Source organism: Lactuca virosa, chromosome 2, assembly GCF_052849685.1.
Source record: "Lactuca virosa cultivar CGN04683 chromosome 2, Lactuca_virosa_CGN04683_v6, whole genome shotgun sequence".
Lineage (NCBI taxonomy): Eukaryota > Viridiplantae > Streptophyta > Magnoliopsida > Asterales > Asteraceae > Lactuca > Lactuca virosa.
Genome location: NC_136427.1, coordinates 193,940,554 through 193,964,122, shown reverse-complemented (window position 1 = coordinate 193,964,122; position 23,569 = coordinate 193,940,554). Strand labels below are relative to the sequence as shown.

At 40.2% G+C, this 23,569-nt stretch overlaps 1 protein-coding gene and 1 long non-coding RNA gene across 3 annotated transcripts; one reads left to right on the top strand and one right to left on the bottom strand.

The window, feature by feature from the left end:
- Positions 1-1,623: 1,623 nt before the first annotated feature.
- On the bottom strand, positions 1,624-2,910 carry LOC145156695 (uncharacterized). Of its 2 annotated transcripts, XR_013736862.1 has the most exons (3): positions 2,383-2,893; positions 1,955-2,290; positions 1,624-1,849 (listed from the first exon to the last, which is right to left on the bottom strand). It is a non-coding gene; the product is annotated as an uncharacterized LOC145156695 (long non-coding RNA). The 2 variants fall into 2 exon arrangements; XR_013736861.1 differs by lacking the exon at positions 1,624-1,849 and having other exon boundaries at positions 1,893-2,290; positions 2,383-2,910.
- Positions 2,911-18,074: 15,164 nt separating this feature from the next.
- Positions 18,075-19,793, top strand: LOC145158095 (uncharacterized). The gene is made up of 4 exons (XM_079077039.1): positions 18,075-18,543; positions 18,628-18,800; positions 19,418-19,618; positions 19,731-19,793. The coding sequence occupies exons 1-4, from the start codon at positions 18,075-18,077 to the stop codon at positions 19,791-19,793; spliced, it is 906 nt and encodes a 301-aa protein (XP_078933165.1).
- The last annotated feature ends 3,776 nt before the right edge of the window (positions 19,794-23,569 follow it).

The window sequence follows — 23,569 nt, the reverse complement described above, 5'->3', positions numbered from 1 at the left end:
ATGGTTAGCATTTTTATGTGGTTTTGGTCTATACCCCACCTAAAATGACTAATATGCCCTTAAAATTGTTTTTTTTCTATTTTTTTTAATTGAATTGTAATTCCGTTAATTAAAAAAAAACAGGACAATATATATCACACCACTTATCCCTCTCTCTCTCTCACACACACACATACACAAATAACTCAACTTTTCATATCAAACGTTCACCCAAAAAAATCATTTGTGCTCATCAACAAACTTTTTAGATCACAGGTAGCTCAGATCTGAAATCGATGCACCCCCTCCTTCTCTCACAATCATAGGTACTCTCCTTCTTGTTCTAACTTCAATTGACAAAAACCACGACCCTCCCTTCCTTCTTTTCTGTTCTGATTCGATTCTCATCACACCTTCTTCGATTCAGATCGCAGGAGCTTGGGATGGTGAGTCTGGTGGTGTTGATCGAATTTTTGTGGTAAATCAAAAAGAGGTTAAGGCGTGTATTTCATTTTTTTCTTTTTTTATTAAACTCGATCACAACCCCTTCTTCTTTCTCTCTTCTGAATCAATCTCATTTTATTTTATTTTTTTTATCTTTTTTGATGGCAGATGTGTGTTGGCTTGCGGGTATGGTGGGTTATGGTGGTCTGGTGGTGTGTGATGTGGGTGACGTCAGAGGTGATGATCACGTTGATGAACAGGGGAGAAGAAGGTGAGGAGGGCTGATTAGAAGGGGTGATGACGGGATGGCTATAATGGAGTTCAAGGTTGGTGGTGTATGGTGGTGATAGTACCGATTACGATCCAAAAGGAGATCACATCAAATTTGGAACTTGAATGATTAATCGTTAATCAAGATGAAGAATGAATGAGACATACAAACATGATAGAAAAAAGGGAAAATTACGTAATCTGAACCTTGACTTCTAGTATTCTTAAAAAATGGAGAACAACTTTGGACCCAACTTCATGGGCTTCTACCTTGATTTCTGAATTGCAGGTAACAGGGGATGGTAATGGTAGTAACCGTCAAGGGAGTGAGGAAGATCATAAAGCTTTGGGTGGATAAGGGAGTCGACGTTTTTCTTTCTGTGGGTTACACATGTGTAGAGAGAGAGAAAGGCATTTTTCTCAATTTTAATTAATGAAAAACATTTGAATAAATATAAAAAAATAAAAAAAAACAAATATAAGGGTATAATAGTCTTTTTATGTTGATAGGGACCAAAAACAATAGAAAGATCCAATTTTGGACCAATGGTGCACCAACATTTCGTTTTGGACCAAAAACACATAAATTTGCCAACCATAGAGACCATTTTTGCAATTTTGTCAAAATACTCACTTGAAATATATAAGTATATATTTTTGATGGGTGACATAGATGGGAAATATTCCTTTGGGAAAAAATCCGTAGACACAGATTCGGTATTAAAGGTCTACCTACAAAAAAAAATGTGATTGTTCTCGAGTATATGAGTGATAGCGAGGTGCCGATTGAAAGGGTGGTAGACTTGTAGTCTCGTAGTTTGTACTGTACAACCAAAGAAAATGTGAAATGATATGCATATATGTAACATATGTCTTATACCCTTATTCGGGTTAATCGGGTTAACCCACAACCTAATTTTCATATAAAAAAAATCAACCCTAAACCCGACCCTAACTACAATTCAGGTATGTCATGTTAACCCGCAACCTAATTTTCATATAAATAAAAATCAACCCTAAACCCGACCCTAACTACAATTCAGGTATGTCATGTTAACCCGAATAACCCTATTAAAAATTTTGACCATACTAAACCCGACCCTATGTACCTTATTCGGGTTGGATCGGGTTAATCGGTTCGGTTTTTTCGACACCCCTGTCAAATACATGAATGATAAAATCAATACATTGCTTGCAAATTTAAAATCAAATACACCTCTTAAATTGAAAGTCAAAACAAAATAAAACTTATACACTTTACCAATCAATGGTATAACTCTGGAGTGTCCATCTACACAAAATATTACTTGCAGGACTCTTTACTTGGCTGTCAAATTGAAGATTGTTTCCACTCTTTCTTCAACCAACACAACACTCAAACTCAGCCAAATTCAAATCAGTTTTTATTTATTTTATTTTTTAAACAAAAAAAGATATGTTCTTCTACCATTTCTTTCCCGTTTCTGGATCTTCAGCCAAAGAAAAAGCTTGTCGCCCTTCTCTATCCTAGTCACGATCGCAGCCTTCGTTTCTTCTTCTTCCTATTGATTTCAAGCAGCAAAACAGCCTCATCACCATCGTTCTTCTTCATTCCTTCCTGTCAAAAATCGAACCCAAACACCCACTTAATCCCTATCGATCTCTGTCAAAAAAAAAAAAAAAAAAAAAAAGATGAAACAAGAAGATCACCTGTTAGCCACCACGGATCCATCTCTTGAAATGGCTGCTTCCGTTCATCTTCTTCCCTTCGGTCAGTCAAGAAATCGAAGACCCAATTTTTGACTTCTACCCTCGTTCTTCTACACGACCGGTCAGAGACCGGAGACCCTTTCTCTTCTTCTTCAATCGAGCAAACCCCACCGAAGCCCACCTGCGACGTCGCTGTTGCCTATCCACTTCCGGAGTCCCTTAGCACCTCGCTACCACAGCCAAATCAAGCGGCCGAGAGACTGCTTGAGCAGCCCCTCGCTGCACCCACCGAGACCATAGTCAACATCGCAACATATTCCCTCGTTCCTTCGGCCTCGTCGACCCAGGAGACGCCTCCCACTTCGCGAATCTACCGACGAAACTTCTTCATCGCTGCGAACCTTCGTGCTCCTTCTTCATCGCTACGAGCCTTCGTTCATCAGCTCCGTTCCTTCGTGATCCGTTCGTTTCTTCATTCGTATGACTGATCGAACAAATGACGACGAGGCACAAAAAGCCCTAATTTCTTTTAAGTTTCGGCCATTAAACAAAAACGGTCCCTCCGTGAAATTTCTTTTTACAAAAATCCCTAAATCATCTTGACTTTATAAAATGAACACATTAGACCCCTCTGTTGAACCCTTTATTCAAAATGACTCCTTTCCCCAAAACTTTGGTGTTTTTTAAACAAAACAGCCCCTCCCATGGAGATTTCTTCACAATATCAGTCCATCTCTCAAACATAAATTCTATTTGAACCATTTCAGTCCCTCCCTTGATTTATTTTAACCAAAGTAGTCCTATTTTGGTTAATTAAATTACCTAAGAGCCCCCAATAGTTTAAATTTGTTATGAAAAGGTCCCAGAAGTATTTCAAAGTTCAAGAAACGTGACTTTGTGGTTTCTCACGTCAAGCTTCTTAAAAATAAACGAACTCCGAACAACTCGAACTCATGCTTCAAGGGTGAGTGCTTACGGCCTCTTGTTAATATTTCTAATTATTTCGAGGGGAATACATGTGCCTATATACTTTATTTATACAAACAAATTATCCTTTTATGCGAAAATACAATAATCATCGTTTATAAAAATGTGATTTAACAATGTAACATATCGTTACAAATAAACTAGTATAAAAGGGATTAAATCGCTAAAACTAATCTTAATAAAAGGTTTGGGGCATGGAGGAGGGCCAAGACTAGATAAAGTGGGCAACTTTATGCCCATGGAGGCCTAGAGGTGTCCAAATCTGAAACCACCTCCTCATGACAAGCTCAAATCCGAGAATGGCTCCATTTTGCACCAAAAATGACCATATAGTTTCATAAGAGGAGATCTAAACAATAAAAGGTCAAGGTATAGACTTTATACCTCAAGATGGTTGCCAAAACAGAGTAGACGTCGGATCTACTGTTTCTCCCTTTACTCCAACCTCTTCGAGTTCCAAGTTCCTTCACAACCAAACCAAAATTACTCTCCAAAGCTCTCACACACACTCAAGAAGGTATAAGGCTCAAACTAGGGTTTCTCTGGACTGTAAAGGCGATGAGGGAGGCCACAAATGAGCCATAAACTCTTTATATATGGTGCAAAACCCTGAAAATTAGGGTTTCATAATCAGTCGTCAACTCGTCGAGGTGGGGCCATCCAACTCGTCGAGTAGACATGGAAATATACGCGGCATAGACATTCTCCACGACGAGTTGGAGCCTCCCAACTCGTCGAGTTTCCCTTAAAATACATATATGCTTTTAAAATACATACCTGAAAATTGGGATGTTACAACTCTCCCCCACTTGAACTAGGCTTCGTCCTTAAAGTCTGCTGCGGTGAACAACTCCGGATAATGCTCCCGCATCTCGGCTTCCGGCTCCCAAGTCCACTCGGACCCCCTCCGATGCTCCCATTGTACCTTTACCAAAGATACCTCCTTGCTATGTAGAACCTTCACTTTCCTCTCCAGAACGGCCATTGGCCTCTCCACGTAATTCAGGCGCTCATCGACCTGAATATCATCCAATAACACCACTACACCCTCATCCAATATGCACTTTCGCAATTACGAGACGTGAAAAGTGTTGTGAATCTGACTGAGCTTCTTCGGGAGATCCAGTCTATACGACACCTTGCCAACCGTGGCAATAACCCGAAAGGGTCCAATGTATCGGGGACCCAACTTCCCCTCTTCCTGAAGCGGATCACACCCTTCCAGGGTGAGACCTTCAGTAGTACCATGTCACCAACCTGAAACTCCAACTCAGATCGGTGCCGGTCGGCGTAACTCTTCTGCCGACTCTGAGCAGTCTGCAGCCGCTGCCTGATCTGCTGAATCCTCTCGGTAGTTTGCAGAACTACCTCAGTCCGACCCATCACCCTGTGACCAATCGCACCCCAATAGACTGGGGTGCAGCATCTCCATCCATACAACAGCATAAATGGTGGAGCACCAATACTGGAATGAAAGTTGTTGTTGTAGGAGAACTCTGCAAGAGGTAGGTAGGAGCCCCAACTCCCACCAAAGTAAATAACGTAGGCTTGCAACATATCCTCGAGAGTATGTATCGTCCGCTCACTCTGGTCGTCTGTCTGCGGATGGTATGGGGTGCTAAAATGCAGTCTGGTGCCCAGTTCCTCGTGGAACTTCTGCAAGAAAAGGGAGGTAAATCGAACATCAGGGTCTGAGACAATAGATACCGGTACCCCGTGGCGAGCAGCGATCTCACGGATATACATATCGGCCAACTTCTTGGCCGATGAGCTCTCCCGAATAGGCAGAAAGTAGGCACTCTTGGTCAATCGATCCCCGATGACCCAAATAGCATCGAAACCCTTTGACATTCTCGACAATTTGGTGATGAAGTCCATCATGATCTGTTCCCATTTCCACATGGGAACCTCTAGAGGTTGCAGCTTGCCATGCGGCCTATGATGCTCGGCCTTGACCATCCTGCAGGTCAAGCACCTCTCGATGTACCATGCGATCTCTCTCTTCATGCAGAGCCACCAGTAGCTCAGTCTCAGATTTCGGTACATCTTGGTGGCCCCTGGGTGAATAGAGAAGCAAGACTTATAAGCCTCCTCCAGTACAATCTGTCTGACCCCAACAGACATCGAAACCCATACCCCACCACAACGGGTCAACAATCCCCGAATATCCTGCACGAATCTGGTGATCTCGCCTCTAATTCTCTCCAGCTTCCAGTTCTCCTGTCGCACACCCTCGGCCTGAGCTTCCCTGATCAGACTCACAATTGGAGAGTCCACCAATATCCTCATACATGTTGCTGAAACAGAAGATCCAGCCGACTTGCGGCTCAGGGCGTCCGCCACCACATTCGCTTTACCCGGATTGTAAAGGATCTCGCAGTCACAATCCTTGACTATGTCTAGCCACATGCGCTGCCTCATGTTCAGGTTCGGCTGATCCATGATATTGATGGGTTTTGAGCATTCTAACACTCCTATGGTGTACATGCAACCCTAGAAACCTTGGATCTATGTTTGACTAAGATACATGCAAATAATTATTTTCCAAGGTTCTTATCCTAACTAGCATGGCATGGGATACTTGAATCAAATAAAACTAGTAGAATTACTTACCTTGTAGTAGTAGTTGATTGCTTGGAGTTTGAGAGCCTAGCACCAATAATGTGGATGCCTCAAATGGAAGTCACAAATCACCACAAACTTGGAAACTTGAGAGAATAGTCACAAACTTCTTGAAATCGGCCCTCTTGGTTTACACACATCAACTAGTGATATTTCAAGAACCAAAGCCTCCTTTATATAGTGTGGTGGATTAGGGTTACATCCATGTAAACCCTAATACCCATGTCTTTTCATTTCCATGAGATCCATGGGTTAAAGCTCCATGGACTTTCCATGCAAGCCTAGCCCATTCCAAATAAGCATTAGCCCACACTATATAAATACAAGAGCCCATATTTAATTAGTCATACTTTTGATCTCTAAATTAATTATAGATTAACACTAATTAAATAATATGATTTTATATTAACATATTAGAACTTATAATATATTAATAAATCATAACTTATACTATTCTCAAAAGATTATCCGTAAATTGTTCGGGTGAAGTGCAACCCAAATGGACCATGTCGGGTCGGGTCAAGTACATACCAAATATAGTTATGGACTTAGACACTATCTCCAACAGATATGTCTCAAACTCTTGTGGTTTGTGTATATGGTACAACGGACCTCGTAGAGATAATGTCTCCAAATCTTGAGAGTGAATACCACCACTCCCAGTTCTAGATTGTGTGTGGGATATCTCGTCTCATGCGGCTTCAGCTGCCGTGATGCATAGGCTATCACCCGTCCTCTCTGCATGAGGAATGCTCCCAATACGGTGATCGATGCATCACAGAACACCACGAAATCCTCAACTCCCTCAAGGAGTGTCAAAACTGGCGCATCGTAGAGTCTTGAATGCAGTATGTTGCTCAGGGCCCCACCGGAAATCCACCCCCTTCCTCGTCAGACGAGTGAGGGGTACTGCAATATTGGAGAAATCATGTATGAATCTGCGGTAGTACCCTGCCAATCCTAATAAGCTCCTGATATCCGAGGGAGACTTCGGAACCTCCCACTGCATAACCGCCTCGATCTTGGCCGGATCGACCAAAATCCCCTCCTGGTTAACGAGATGTCCAAGGAACTGAACCTCTCGTAACGAAAACTTGCATTTCGAGAACTTGGCATACAATCGTTCTCGCCTCAAAACTCCCAATAGCTCACAGAGATGCTCCTCATGCTGCTCTCTGGTCATGGAATACGCCAAGATGTCATCTATAAACACAATGACCGAGCGATCGAGCATTGGTCTGCATACCCGATTCATCAAATCCATGAATACTGTCGGCATGTTGGTGAGCCCAAACGGTATCACCACGAACTCGTAATGTCCGTAACGAGTCCGTAACGTGGTCTTCTCCACGTCCTCCTCCCTCACCCGAACCTGATGGTACCCAGGCCTCAAGTCTATCTTGGAGAACCAAGATGCTCCCTCTAGCTGATCAAATAGATCATCAATATGTGGAAGTGGATAACGGTTCTTCACCGTCAGTTTGTTCAACTCCCGGTAATCAATGCACATCCGGTGTGAACCATCCTTCTTCTTGACGAAGAGAATCGGTGCTCCCCATGGTGAACTGCTTGGACGGATGAACTGCTTGCTTAACAGCTCCTGCAGTTGAGATGACAGCTCCTGCATCTCTGGCGGTGCTAATCGGTACGACGCCTTGGCAATAGGGGCCGCACCTGGCACAAGGTCGATCCTGAACTCGACCTGCCTCTCAGGAGGCACTCCGGGTAACTCCTCTGGAAACACATTAGCAAAATCCCTAACAACCAGTACGTTTGAAACAAAGACATGATCCCTAACCCACGTATCCACCACATACGCCAAATAACCCACACACCCGTGCTGAATATACTGTCGAGCCCTGGCAGCTGAGTAAAACCTTTAACCCAACCTGGTGTCCTCGCCGTAGATAACCAGTTCTACCCCACTTGGGGTTCGAACTATCACACGCTGACCCTCGCAGACGATCATGACACCAAAACGACTCAGCCAGTCCATACCCACTATCACACAAACGTCCCCCAAGGGAATCAGAATCAAGTCAATCGGGAAGGATACCCCGAAGATTTCCAAAACGAAACCCTGATAGACTGAAGAAGTAGAAATCTCATGTGCGTTGGCGATGGAGACTCGCAACAGACACTCTAGCTCTCCTAACAACAAACTCCCTACCGAATGATCGGGAGACAAATGACCGACTCGCCCTCGAGTCAAATAATTCCAAAGCAGGCAAGGAGTTCACTAAAAATGTACCAGCCACCACATCTGGTGCTGTCTTGGCCTCCTCAGCTGTAAGCTGAAAAGCGCATCCCCAAGCCCTCGGGGGCTCTGCTCTACCCTGAATCCCGTCAGTAATCCTCAGTGTAGCCAGCGCTGGGGCCTGCACTGACCTGGTAACTAGTAGGGGACATTGGGCCTTCATATGGCCCACCTGCTCACAATGGTAACAAAGTCTGACCCTAGAAGCTGGAGTCTGCTGCTTACAATCCCTAGCAATGTTGCCCTGCTTGCCACACTTGTGGCACCCGGAAGAAGATCGACAAACCCCGTCATCCACCTTGCCGCACTTCCCACAAATGTGACCCTTCTGACTCCCCTGCCTAGAGTTAGTGGCCCTAAATCGTTTCGGCGCAGGCTGTGACTAGGTCGGGGCCTGCCTCTGCTCCCTCAACTGCAACTCAATCTCAACCTCAGGCCGCCTAGCGGCCTCCTATAACTCCAGTAAAGTATCACAACGCTGAGTAGCAATGAACTGTTTGATGTCAGTCTTGAGCATGCTCAAATAACGAGTCATCTGAGCCTGCTCGAAAGCAAACTCTAGGCAAAACACTGCCCTCTCAGTGAACATGCGGGTGATCTTCGTCACTGAATCCGTACCCTGTCTCAACTCCAAAAACTCCTGTGCCAGCCTCTCTCGCTCAACCCGCAGAATGTAGCGAGAGCAGAACATATCCCTGAACTGATCTCAAGTAACCGCAACTCTCTACTCATCAAAATACGACCCCGTCATCAACCTCCACCAGTCCTTTGCTCCGGACCTCAGCAGGTTCAGAACACACCTGACTTTCTGGCCAGTAGGACATGAGCATGTGAAAAAGTATCCCTCTATGTCAGATAGCCACCTCATGGCTATGATCGAGTCCTGAATCCCATCGAAAGTCCCGGTACTTAAAAGTCCGACCTGCCCCCGTACTTGCAGCCGCCACGGCTGCGGAGGCTACAGCAGCAGCTGTCTCAGCAATGGCTGTGTATCTGTCATCAAAGTACTCCATCATCGCGGTATTAATATACCCGAACATCTTCGGAATCTGACCCCAAACTATCTCAATCACCTCCTCCCGGATGATCTCCCTGACGTGATCCTTTGTCAACGCTGGCCTATCCTGGCTGCCAGCTCCTGATCCTGACCTGGATCCGACCTCAAATCATCTCATAACCACCATACCGAAAATATACCAGAAAGATATCAGATAAACCGTATAAACAATGGGGAACCAACTCCCAACGAAGCCCTAGGGGTTGTGACTTCCTTGCTACGCGTATGGGTCCTGTGATTTTAGTAGTACGGGCCCATACTACCTTCCACACCTACCCATATTTGTCTCAATGATCATCACAACGCCCTAACAATATACATAAGCATAGGTGAATGCTCAATCCTCCCTCCTAGAGGATGGCTAACATCTCACAACTGGCTGACTGACCCCGCACAACTCATCCATGAAACTTCCACTAACCCTGCAACACTCGTGTATGCTAGCCATACATAACGTTGGACCCTATAGGCATTCAAATATTTGATCCTACCCTAAGCCCTTCATCAAACAAGAATAGGAAATAAGGCTAAACCAAACATCCGCACACTATAAGATCTTAGTTATATACAACTATGGTGCATACACTAAGCAACTACAGTAATGATGTCAATTTCATAAAGAAAAAAATCCTAGGCTATCAGGCATCATATAGTCAGGCAATTCTATCATGCAATTCTTGAAGATCCTTAGCCTATCTCTAGCATGTTGTTCTGTCATATCACAATATCAAATAACAGTACAGTATTTTGGGGTCTACTTACTGGCTTCGGCTGATCGTACACTCTGCATCCTCCTTTAGTATTTTGAAAACCATGTGAAAATATTTTCCTTAGTTTGAGACTGGATTCACACGAGTGTTCCTCCAATTCACTCAAACCAAGGCTTTGATACCAACTTGTCACATCCATAAAATTCATAAAAATTTAAAACTTTTTTTTAAGCATTCAAAAACCATTATTTATTACAAAATGTTTTCAAAATAGTTTCATATCAGAGAATCCCAGAAATCAAATCATGAAATGTGAGGAGGTGCACTATCAAGCCTTCACCTTCCCGTGATCATCCGAAGTACCTGAAACAAAATCCAAAACTGTAAGCCCGAAACTTAGTGGGTTCCCCCAAAATACCCGCACAACAAATAGCACACATATAATAACAGCATACTATGGGCCCAATCAACCATCGGGTTGGAATGCCCCAGGCCCTCAACCATCGAGTTGGAATGCCAACATACTATGGGTCCAATCATCCTCAGGATGGTATACCCTCGGTCCACAACCATCGGGTTGGAATGCCCACATACTATGAATCTAATCATCCTCGGGATGGAATACTCTCGGCCCACAACCATCGAGTTGGAATGCCCCAGTCTGTTGGCTCTCGCACAAAGCAGAAAAGCCTCAACCACCAATCAATCATGTGCACATATATCAAATAATCACATAACAGTCTACAGCTAGTCAAACTGATATACATATCACTAAGCATAGCAACATCCTATCTATCAGGATACCGATCTAACCGATCATAACCACATAGAAACATCCTATCTTCGTGAATACCTATCTAACAGATCACACTAATCATAAAGCAGGATAACAATCCAAAGGGTTGGCCTTGGTTCCTTCGACCCTTGAGTATAGTGAGGAAAACTCACCTCACAAGTAGTGCTGAACCGATAAAATCGAATCCTAACTCAAAGCTCCAAACTCAACTGCCTGTAACCACCATATGACTAATTCCATTAAAATCCCAAATTACCAAAATACCCTCACAAGTCAAACTTGGTCAACTATGGTCAAAGTCAACGGTTAAGGTCAACAGTCCGTGTTGACCCACCTCGTCGAGTTCATCTACTGACTCATCGAGTTCCTTCATATCTCAGAAATCATGAAAAACTCAACCAACTCATCGAGTCATCTCACCCACTCGTCGAGTTCACTCAGTATCCAGAAAGCGAGAAAACCCTACCCAACTCGTTGAGTTAGACAAGCATCTCGTCGAGTTTTTCCTGTCTTAACGTATTCAGCCCTTTCCAGTCGAATCCAATGCCCCAAACTATAGATCTATCCTCCTAGGATTGAGATACCACGTAAAGTTGCTAACTTTACATGCATGCAAGGCATCAAAGGGATTAAATCGCTAAAACTAAGCTTAATAAGAGGTTTGGGGCATGGAGGAGGGCCAAGACTAGATAAAGTGGGCAATTTTATGTCCATGGAGGCCTAGAGGTGTCCAGATCTGAAACCACCTCCTCATGACAAGCTCAAATCCGAGAATGACTGCGTTTTGCACCAAAAATGACCGTACAGTTTCATAAGAAGATATCTAAACAATAAAAGGTCAAGGTATATACTTTATACATCAAAATGGTTGCCAAAACAGAGTAGATGTCGGATCTACCGCTTCTCCCTTTACTCCAACCTCTTCAAGTTCCAAGTTTCTTCACAACCACACCAAAAATTACTCTCCAAAGCTCTCACACACACTCAATAAGGTATAAGGCTCGAACTAGGGTTTCTCTGGACTGTAAGGGCGATGAGGGAGGCTACAAATGAGCCATAAGTTCTTTATATAGGGTGAAAAACCTTGAAAATTAGGGTTTCATAATCAGACGTCAACTCGTCGAGTTGGGGCCTTCCAACTCGTCGAGTAGACATGGAAATATACGCAAGCATAAACATTCTACACGATGAGTTGGAGCCTCCCAACTCATCGAGTTGCCCTAAAAATACATATATAAGCTTTTAAAATTCATACCTGAAAATTAGGATGTTACACTTCAGATGACCGTGGCAAGGTGAAGGTGTGATCGTGCACATCCTTCAGTTTTATGTTATTTGGATTTTTAGATACTTTGATTACTGCAATACACTTTTGAAACAATGGTTTTGTAAACATTTATAGTTTTTGGTTGTTTTCAAAAAGTTAAAATTTATTGTGATTTTTGGGATGCTACATTAAAGCTTTACCATGTGATGGTGTGTATGAAACTATGATTTGTTTTGATAGCTAGGTAATAGTGTATTTTATATTGATTTGTCTAATGGTTTAGACAAGGCATGCTTGTGGCATTGTCGTCTTGGACACATTAACAAGAAATGCATCGCCCAACTCCAAAAGGATGGAGTGTTAGAATCATTTGATTTAAGGCCAGATGATGAATGTGAATCTTGTGAAAGATGTAAGGGTTTGTTGGATCTCATACGCACAGATGTGTGTGGGAGGCCCTTCAGATCCACCACAAGGGATGCTAATCGATTTTATGTGACATTTACAGATGATTATAGCTGATATGGTTTTATCTACTTAATCAAGCATAAATATGATAGCTTTGAAAAGTTCAAAGAGTTCAAACATGAAGTCAAAAATTAATTAGGCAGGAAGATAAAGATGCTCCGATCTGATAGAGGCAGAGAGTATCTTAGTATCGAGTTCCACGACTATCTCAAGGAATGTGGAATAGTTTCACAATTGACTTCCTCCTAGGAAACCACAACTTAATGGTGTGGCTGAGAGGTGTAATTGGACCTTGTTGGACATGGTTCGTTCCATGATGAGTCGAGCTTTTCTTCCCATTTCTTTCCGGAGGTATGCCTTTGAGACAGCCGCCCATATCCTCAATCTTGTCCCTACCAAGAAGGTTGCCAAAACACCTCACGATATGTAGACATGGAAAGTTCCCTTGTTAGCACATATCAAGGTTTGGGGTTGTGAAGCTTTTGTTAGATGAGAGACTTATGAAAAGCTAGAACCTAGAAGTGAGAGATGTATTTTCATTGTCTACCCACAAAAGTATTTTGGATATGTGTTCTACATACCTAGAGAGAACATAGTCTTTGTAGCAAGAATGGGAGTCTTTCGTGAGAGAGAGCTCATGTTCAAAGAGGACAGTATGAGTATAATTGATATTGAAGAGATTCAAGAGTCAACCAATGAAGGAACCTTAGTAGATACTAGCTCTCAACCAGAGGATGAGACTCTTGTTGAAGCCATTGATAATTCATTACCTCTTCACCTATCTAGTAGAGTTAGCATGCCACCTATTTTCTATGGTTTCCATATAACATTGAATGTTGACACGTTTATCAGTGATGATATACTGGCAATTTTGGATGAGCCAGCTAACTACAAGGAAGAGATGACAGGCCCTGAAGTTGTCAAGTGGAAAGAGGAAATGGACAACGAGATCATGTCCATGTATGATAACCAAGTTTGGAATTTGGTTGATCAAGAACCTGGTCGAAATACAGTTGGTTGCAAATGGATCTTCAAGAAGAAAGCCGACATGGATGGAAAGGTACACACCTTCAAGGCACGACTGGTTGCGAAGGGATTTACTCAAACCCCATGGATTGACTATGATGAGACCTTATCACCAGTGGCTAAGATAAAGTCTACTAGGATAATGCTCTACATAGCTTCCTTTCATGATTATGAAATATGTGTCAAAACCACTTTCCTTAATGGGAAGTTGGTTGAAGATGTTTACATGAGTCGGCCAGAGGGTTTTTTAGATGCAAAGTTTCCTAATAAAGTGTATAAGCTTGAGAAATCCATTTATGGATTGAAACAAGTGTCTCGTACTTGGAATATTTGTTTCAATGAGAAAGTCAAAGAATTTGGTTTCTCTAGGAGTGAAGATAAGTCATGTATGTATGTCAAGGCTAGTGGGAGTATAGTAACCTTTCTAGTACTATATGTTGATGATATACTCCTTATAGGAAACAACATTCCAACTTTGCAAGGAGTAAATTCTTGGCTTGGAAAGTGTTTTTCTATGAAGGTTCTAGGAGAGGCAATCTATATTATTGGGATAAGAATCTTAAGGGATGGAAATAAAAGACTAATCAGTCTTAGTCAAAGTACATATTTGGATAAGGTATTAAAACGTTTTAGTATGAAGAATACCAAGAAAAGAGAGCTACCTATTCAGGGTAATGCCAAGTTGAGTAAGACTCAAAGCCCTAGTACAGATGAAGAGATAACGGAAATGAGTCGAGCCCCATATGCTTCGGCTGAGGATCGATCATGTACGACATGACATGTACTCGCCCTGATGTGTCAGTTGCTTTATGCATGTTCAATCTTTTTCAGGGAAATCCTAGTAGAGATCATTGGACAGCAGTGAAGAACATTCTTAAGTATCTATGAAGGACAAAGGATCTTATTCTAGTCCTTGGTGGCAATGATACATTGAGATTAAGTGGGTATAGTGATGCCAACTTTCAAATAGATAGAGACAATCTTCGTTCTCAACCTGGCTGGGTGTTTCTGTTAAATGAAGGAGCAGTCACTTGGAAAATTTCCAAGCAGGACATGGTGGCTGATTCTACTTGTGAATAAGAGTACATAGCAACGAGTGAAGCATCAAAGGAAGCGGCTTGCCTGAAGAACTTCATCAGCGATCTCAGAGTAGTTCCAACCATTCAGGAGCCAATGGAACTTTTCTGTGATAATGAAGGAGCAACTTTCTTTGACCAAAGAATTGAGAGATCATGGTAAATCAAGACATATCGACAAAAAGTACCATTATATCAGGCATAGAGTTGAAGAAGGTTATCATATAGTAAAGAGAGTGTCTTCAGAAGACAATCTTGAAGATCCTCTCACAAAGGCTCTAGGTAGGGTTAAACATAGTCAACTTGCTAAGGGCATTGGTTTGAGAGATGATATTAGTTTTAATAGTTAGATGATTAGTTTTAAACTTGTAATAGAATTTAATGTAATTGATTTCGGTGATTGAATAATAGAGATTATTTATAAGTTTGTTTAGTGTGATTGTCAATTATTTATTCTTGTGTTTCATTTTTCATGTTTTACTTCCTAAATAATTTGAATGTTCGAAGCACCACAGTAGCTCATACTTTAGAAAGTAAGTAGTGAATGAAGACTATCATGAATTGGATTATAGATTTTGTCTAAGGAGTTTAGACATAGCAATTGCGTTGCTACAACGTTCATGAGTACTTAGAAATGGAGATTTGAGTATTGGATAAACCAACATTCAGAGAATTACTTCATGGATTCTATCACGAGTAATTTTGAGATGATTTATACTCATAAAATGGAGATATATGAGTTGTAATTTACAAGTCGGTTGTACATTGGTATTATGAAAACGCATCAGTAACTAGGTGTTATAAAACGTAGTGTCATGTATGATTTGGTGAGTAAAGGATACAAGCATATAAGTCAAATTTTATTCATTCCTTTTGCCCTAACGGGAAAAGCAATATCTTTGGTCCCTTCGGTGATTTGGTGTTGACTTATAGTGTTGGTCCCAACTAGGACTAAATTGATGTGTTCAATTAGAAGTCTTATCAGGTTATTACAAATCGGGAAATCGGGAAACAAAATTTTGGACAATGAAATTGATTCTAATACATGTCTCGTGTCCATACGATATCTTGTAGAATGAAAGAATATTTGATCACTTATCGTAGGACTAATGTCTGATCAAATTAGAGACTGGAGTTGCTCTGGGAAGCACCCTTTGCTGATAATTTAGAAATTGTACTGGCAATTGTAGTTATAGACTTATCCAAGTGGGATACTGTTGGATTAGGTGTCTAAGCCAATAACTAAATAGGTATATACTTGAATTATTAACAAAGTCCTTTTGGGTTGCCCTCAAACCTAGTTATTGAATAGGATGACTTTTAGAGAGAGAGAGAGAGAGAGAGACTGATTTATTATATGATTAATTAATAGCAATAAATGATTATTATGAGAATAATATATTAATTAGAAAGAGTATTATTTAATTAAGAATTAATCAAAAATTAATTTAAATTAATTTTAGGATTAATTTGATTGATTAAAAGTGCAAGGACCTAAGTTATAATTGTTCAATAGTTGAACAAGAGAGGGATTCCATAATAGTCCTAGGATGTCCGAAAATTAGAGGCTTCCTTAGGATTCTAGAATATCCCTTGGAGATAACTAGGAAACAAAATAATTCTCTGTTTTAAGATATTATTATTTTAATCAAGTAAGGGTTATCTAGGGTTTTCCTATCAGCAATAAAAATTGGGACCGTTAGCCTCTAAATTTCGGTAATCACTCCTATTACTAAGAGTCAGCCGAAATTTCCCTCTCCTCTTCTCTCTTCAAATTTCCCAGTTGCTAGGGTTTGGGTGTGAACCATCAGAGGCACGAGATTTCGGGTGCTAGCTTCCAAGAGTGTTTCAAGAATGATTGTTTGATTGTTTACTACAACAATCAAAAGGTATGTAATATTCTTCTATAAATTTCAAAATTAGGTAGGTTCATAGGATTCTTATTGTTCAATAGAATGTTACTTTAATAGCGTTATGACTAGATCTAATAGGTTGCATGTGCCCTTAAGTGTATAAGGATTTATCCGCGTTATTGCGTGTCAACCCCATCAGTTTGGTCAAAGGTTGTTGTTTAGTAATTGGTTAAATGACAACGTGATTATTGAGCATTCTAATTTCCATATTCGGTATGGAATGTAAATATGGATTGGTTTTGGTTTGATATTTGTATGTGAGGGGTGATTTTAAAAGAAATTTTCGTAGGTGTTTTTCTTTTAAAGAAGTATTGAAACTATTTAGTTGGGGATCGATTCAAGAGTTTTAGTTGGAGGTGGAGACCGGTTAGGGGAGATGTTGAGTCCACATAAAATAGGGAGATGATGGAGTTATTGGCAGGTGTAGAGTTACACCCCGTCATTTATCATTTATAAATGGGTGTGGAGTTTGGATACTTCTAAAATATTTCTATGTTATTTTGCTTGGGTGTAGATGAGGTGGTTTTTTGTAACGTTAGATCGTAGACTCATTGGAATGATGCACTTCGAGTAAAGATAAATATTCTTATTTGTTGTGTTCTTTCGGAATGGATTCATTCGAGGTATCGACCTGTTTCCATTATGTACCCTTCATGTCTTAATCATATAGAAGATACACAACATATGCTTCTGGGTTGTGATCTAGCAATACAAGTGTTGAAGTTGGTTAGCATGTGGGTTGTATTGTTCCTACCAAATTTTATTCATATATTGAAAGTGTTTGTATGGGTAGATTTGTCTAATCTTTCGGCTAGCAAAAAAATAGCTTTGGAAGCAATTTGCATGACAACTATTTTGATGTTGTGGACGTATCGAAATGAGTGATCTTTGGTTTTTCATTTTCCAGTTTTTCTAGATCTAAAAGATCATTATTGAACAAAATTGATAATACAATATTCAATTTAGAACAAAAAATTATGTTGTGTCAAGATCGAAAAACAATTGAAATATAGTGTTTTTTGTGAGATTTGACCGCTAGATAAAAAAATAAGTAAAAAGATAGCATATGGATTGGAAAGTCGCAAAATATACTTTAGTGAATACAACTTTTTAAAGTGGTTGATTAAAAAATTTATTATAATAATATTAAATTTAAATTCATATTTAAAACTGGTTATTTGAATTAAACTAGAAAGTAAGACAATGTTAGACAATTCGACCTAATTTTGTTGGCATGAGTTGTAATTTAGGATATTTTAGGAATCAATTCTTTTATGTAAACTCCTTGATTATAGGAGTAGATTAGTACCCAAATTAGCCTCTGCCCTTTTTAGCTTCTTATGCCCCTATATAAATTTTTCCTTCCTGTTATGAATTTGGTCATATATGAAATATAGAAATACACTTCTTATCATGGTATGAGAGCATGGTTTGATCCAAACACTCTCTTATACCTCTTGAAAATTAACTCCTTTTACCATATCATTCTTCCTTTTTGTACAGATCAAGCGCCATGGGAGATGGTTCTTCTTTTTCTTCTTCTGAAACCTTGATTACCACAAATTCTGCTCAGATAACAGAAATACCACCCCTTATAGTTGAACCTTCCGCTGCCCCGATTGGTATAAATCTAAATGATACCAATTATGTTATTTGGTCCCAAGTTGTTGAGATGTATATCTTAGGAAAAGATAAATTGGGATATATTACTGGTGATTTCCCACAACCATTACAGACAGACCCATCATTTTGTAAATGTCGCATAGACAATGCCATTGTGAAAGGATGGTTGATCAACTTGATGAATCCATCACTGATTAGCAAATTTATACGGTTTCCAACAACAAAATATGTATGGGATGCTGTTGCTACTACATATTTTGATGGAAGTGTTACCTCCCAAGTTTATGCACTTCGACGACGAGTGACCTGCCTAAAACAAAAAGGTGGCTCGTTTGAAAGATACTACAATGATCTACAAGGTATTTGGCGCGAAATAGATTTTCATCGCCCTAATCCCATGGAATGATCTAATGATATACAAAAATATAATATGTTGATTCAAGAAGACAGGGTGTATGCTTTTCTGGATGGACTTGATGATCGGTTTGACGGTATTCGAAGCGACATACGACAAGTACAACCATTCCCCACGGTTGAACAAATCTATGTTGATGTCCATCGTGAAGTAGTTCACCAGACACTTATGAATAATGATGAAGTTGAGAACATTTATGGGGTAGTCTTGGCATCAAAAGGACTTAAGCTTGGACAATCCTCAAAACCCGCCTCATTAGGTAATGGGGAATATGGTGTTTATAAGGGTAGAACCTCTAGTGATACCAAATGACTCAATATGGCAATCATAAATATACTCATGAAACTTTCTTTAAGCTTCACGGGTATCCAGACTGGTGGAATGACTTCTAAGAAAAGAAAAAACACAAAGGAAATTAGGCTGATGGCAGTGCGATCATTGACATGTCAGCAATTGTTGAAGGAATATCACACTTTTCTCTCATTATGAACATTCGACAAGTAACGATTCATGTATTACACTTTTTGTGGGGATGCTAAAACAATGCATGGATCATTGATTATGGATCCACATACCACATGACCTTTTATTCTACTAATTTCTCAAAGACTTCCATACCACGAAGGATAAGCATTTGTAATGCTAATGGAGGTGTATCCATAGTTAAAGGATCTGGATCAATCATGTTATGTCCTACACTACCATTACTTAATACACTTCATGTCCATTCTCTTTCACATAAACTGTTATCTGTTGGGCAAGTCGCTACAGAACTGAACTGTGTGGTACTAATTTATCCTTACTTTTGCTTATTTCAGGATATTCTCACCAAGGAGATTATTAGGTGTGGTACTAAAAGAGGGGGTTTGTATTATGTGGATGACTTCAATATAGGGCAACCACATCTGGTTCATCATCTGAATAGAAACAAAGAACGTGAAATATGGCTTTGGCATAGACGGTTAGGACATCCATCTGTTGGTTACATGAAACACTTGTTTCCCGAGTTATTCTTGAATGTATCAGATTGCAATCTTAGATGTAACATATGCATTTTGGCTAAAAGCCACCAAGTTCCATATCCATTAAGTACCAATAAAAGTCATGTTCCCTTTGCTTTAATACATTCAGGTGTTTGGGGGCATTCCCATATCTCTACTATGTCGAAGATACGGTGGTTTGTGGCCTTTATAGATGATTGTACTCGTATGACATGGTTGTATTTTCTCAAACATAAAGATGAATTCTTAGACATGTTTAAGTCGTTCCATACCGTGGTTCACACCAAAATTTCGACCAAAATCTAGTTCTTCGATCAGATAATGGTGGGGAATATGTTAATCATAGATTTCGTGATTATTGTAAACAACATGGGCTTATTCATGAAACATCTTGCCCCCGAACACCTCAACAAAATGGTGTTTTCGAGCGAAAAAATAGACATATCCTTGAAACTACCTGGGCATTGTTATTAGGGGCACATGTACCTAATCAATTTTGGGTGTGTTGCTTATGTTCATTTACATAAGGATCAACGTACAAAACTTGATCCGTGTACTGTTAGATGTATTTTTCGTAGGTTATGGCTCCCATAAAAAAGGCTATCGATGTTACGATCCAGTTGATAAACGAAATTATTTGACCATGGATGTTACCTTCCAAGAGTTGGACACTTTTTTTTCAAAGTAATCAAATTATGTACTTTAGGGGGAACTCAAGATGAAGTACCAAATTGGTTACAGTTTGATTGGTCTCATGAAAGTGATCCTACTTGTGAAAGTGAGCCACTAGTCCTACATCAGAGACAAGTGAAAATAACGAAATATTAAGCCTTCGAACTCATCAGTGCCATATGACTAGTACACAAGAATATTCTTGAGGAAGATAATGAACCCCCCCATCTCTCATGTACCATGTACCCAGTCTCCTGGAATATTCCTGAGGTAAGTTCTCCAACTGTATCTTTAAGTTCTAATAATATAGATGCAACCATGGGCTATATTCTACCCTTCAGGTATAATCGAGTAAAACCGCCCAACGGGTATTCTCCTGACCATGAAAGTCGAAAGTCGAAGTACCCAATTGCAAATTATGTTTCCATGGAGAAGTTGTCTAAACCTCTTAAGGACTTTTCTAATACTCTTTTGTCATTTTATGTACCTACTAATGTTCAGGAAACACTTTCTGACCCTAAATGGACTCAATCAATCAAAGAAGAGATGGATGTATTACTCAAAAGATAAACTTGGATCTTGAGCTCTCTTCCTGAAGGAAAGAAAGTGGTAGGATGCAGATGGGTATTCTCTGTCAAACGCAAGGTAGATGGTGATGGGTTTTGAGCATAACATCAATCCAATGGTGCACATGCAAACCCTAAAGCTTTGGATCTAGGTTTCTCTAATTGTACATGCAAATCATCCAAAGCTTGTAAACCCTAATTCTAGCATACAAAAATCGAAAATCATAACTATACCAAGGTTAGGAAATTACCTTTCAATTTTAGCTTGAAGATCTTGAGCTTTGAGAACCTAGCACCTTAAATGCGATGCCTCTAATGAATCACAAACACCAAAAAAAGTTGGAAGATCTTGGAGAGAGAGGAAGGAGACTCAAAATCGGCTCAATGATCTCTAGGGTTCAAGTGGTAGCCGATTTGTGAAGCTATAGGGTCCTTCATATAGGTGAGCTGCTAGGTTTTCAGTCAAAACCCTAATTGGATTGCTTAGGCCTTAAGTAGTCCACATGAACCTTCCAGAAACAAGGGTCGGACGAATTCAATGTGGGCTTCCCCCTTGATTTCGTCCATCCCTTTCTAAGGGATCCACAACCCAAAATCCAATTATCTTATAATTGCAATTCCAGTCCCCTAGGTTCAATTAATATATTTTGATCACAAAATTAATTCTTAATTAATTCTTGACCAATATTAATTAAACAATATGATTTCTCTTTTAATATATTATTCATATAATATATTAATAAACCATAATAACCTCTTTCTCCACTAATCATCCAGTCAAGTTGCTCTGGTGAAGGCAACCCAAAAGAACCATGCTACAACCGGGTCAAGTACACACCAAATATAGTTATGGGCTTAGACACCCAATCCAACAGTCTCCCACTTGGGTAAGTCTAATAACTATAAATGCAAGTATGACTTCAAAATCTGATTAGCAATCGTAGCTCTCAAAAGCCACTGTCGAACTCTAACACATCCTTTAGATAAGGGATCGTATAGTCCTCCGTTCTCAAGATATCGTGTGGACAATCACATGGAACATAGTCATACTTATTATCCAGCAGTTTGTTTCTCGATCTCTGATTCATCTGAAATAGAACTTAATAGAACACATCAATTCAGTCTTGACCGGGCCCAACACATAATTCAAACCAAATCATCGAGGGGCCCAAGATATCGCTTTACCCTCGTAGGATAAAAGGAACATATAAACTTCAACTTATATGCTTTTACTAATTACTCATCAAATCATACACAACAATGCGTTTTATAACATCAAGTTACTGATGCGTTTACGCATTATCAATGCACAACCAACTTGCAAACAATAAACCATATATCTTGGTTTAAAGACTATATGATGTTATCGTCTCACAATCACTCGTGATTAATTCCATGAAGTGATTCAAGTGAGCGCGAGTTTAGTCCAATACTCAAATCTTATTTCAGGAGCACTCATGAACACTGCAACAGACTTTTGCTATGTCTAAACACTTAGACAGTCTACAAGCCAATTCATGACAATCTTCTTTCATACCTACTTCCAAAGTATGATCGACTGTGGATAGTTTAAATAATCTTATTATTTAGGAAGTCAAAACATGCAAAGTGAAACAATAGTAAATATTTAACATAAGACAGTAACTTTACTTATATATAATACACCTTTATTTAATCATCAAATGTTAATTACAATTTATCTATTACAAGTTTCTAAGGCTATCTAATTACTAAAACTAATATCGTCCTTCAACCCAATGCTCCTAGCGTGCTGCAAGTGCTTAACCCTACTCAATCCCTTTGTAAGGGGATCTGCTGGGTTCTCTTCTGACGATACCCTCTCTACTAAGAGGAGTCCCTCTTTTACCCGATGTCTAATGAAATGATATTTCCTGTCGATATGTCTGGATTTGCCATGATCCCTCAGTTCCTTGGTTAAGGCAACCGCACCTTCGTTATCGCAGAAAATCTCCATAGGCTCCTTTATGGATGGCACAACTCCAAGGTCTCCGATGAAGTTCTTCAACCATATTGCCTCCTTTGACGCTTCGCTCGCTGCTATGTACTCTGATTCGCACGTTGAATCAGATATGGTCTCCTGCTTGGAACTTTTCCAAGTCACTGCTCCTCCATTCAGGGTAAAGTCCCAGCCCGACTGAGAGCGGAAGTTCTCTCGGTCGGTCTGAAAACTGGCGTCACTATACCCTTGCACCTTTCAGTCATCACTCCCACCGAGGATAAGAAACCATTCCTTAGTCCTCCGAAGGTACTTAAGAATATTCTTTACTACGGTCCAATGTGCTCTACCGGGATTCCCTTGATATCTGATGGTCATGCTCAAAGTGAAGGCCACATCAGGGCGAGTACAAGTCATAGCATACATGATCGAGCCAACTGCGGAAGCATAAGGTACTCTGCTCATCTCTGCTATCTCGGCTTCGGTACTCGGGCTTTGAGTCTTACTCAACTTGGTATTGCTTTGGATTGGTAACTCGCCTTTCTTGGAATTTTCCATACTAAAACGTTTTAGTACCTTATACACGTAAGTACTTTGACTAAGTCCTATTAGTCTTTTACTTCTGTTTCTCACTATCCTTATCCCAAGAATATAAGCAGCTTCTTCGAGGTCCTTCATATCGAAGCACTTCCCAAGCCAGGACTTAACCTCCTGCAGGGTTGGAACGTCGTTTCCTATGAGCAGTATGTCATCCACATACAATACGAGAAAGCT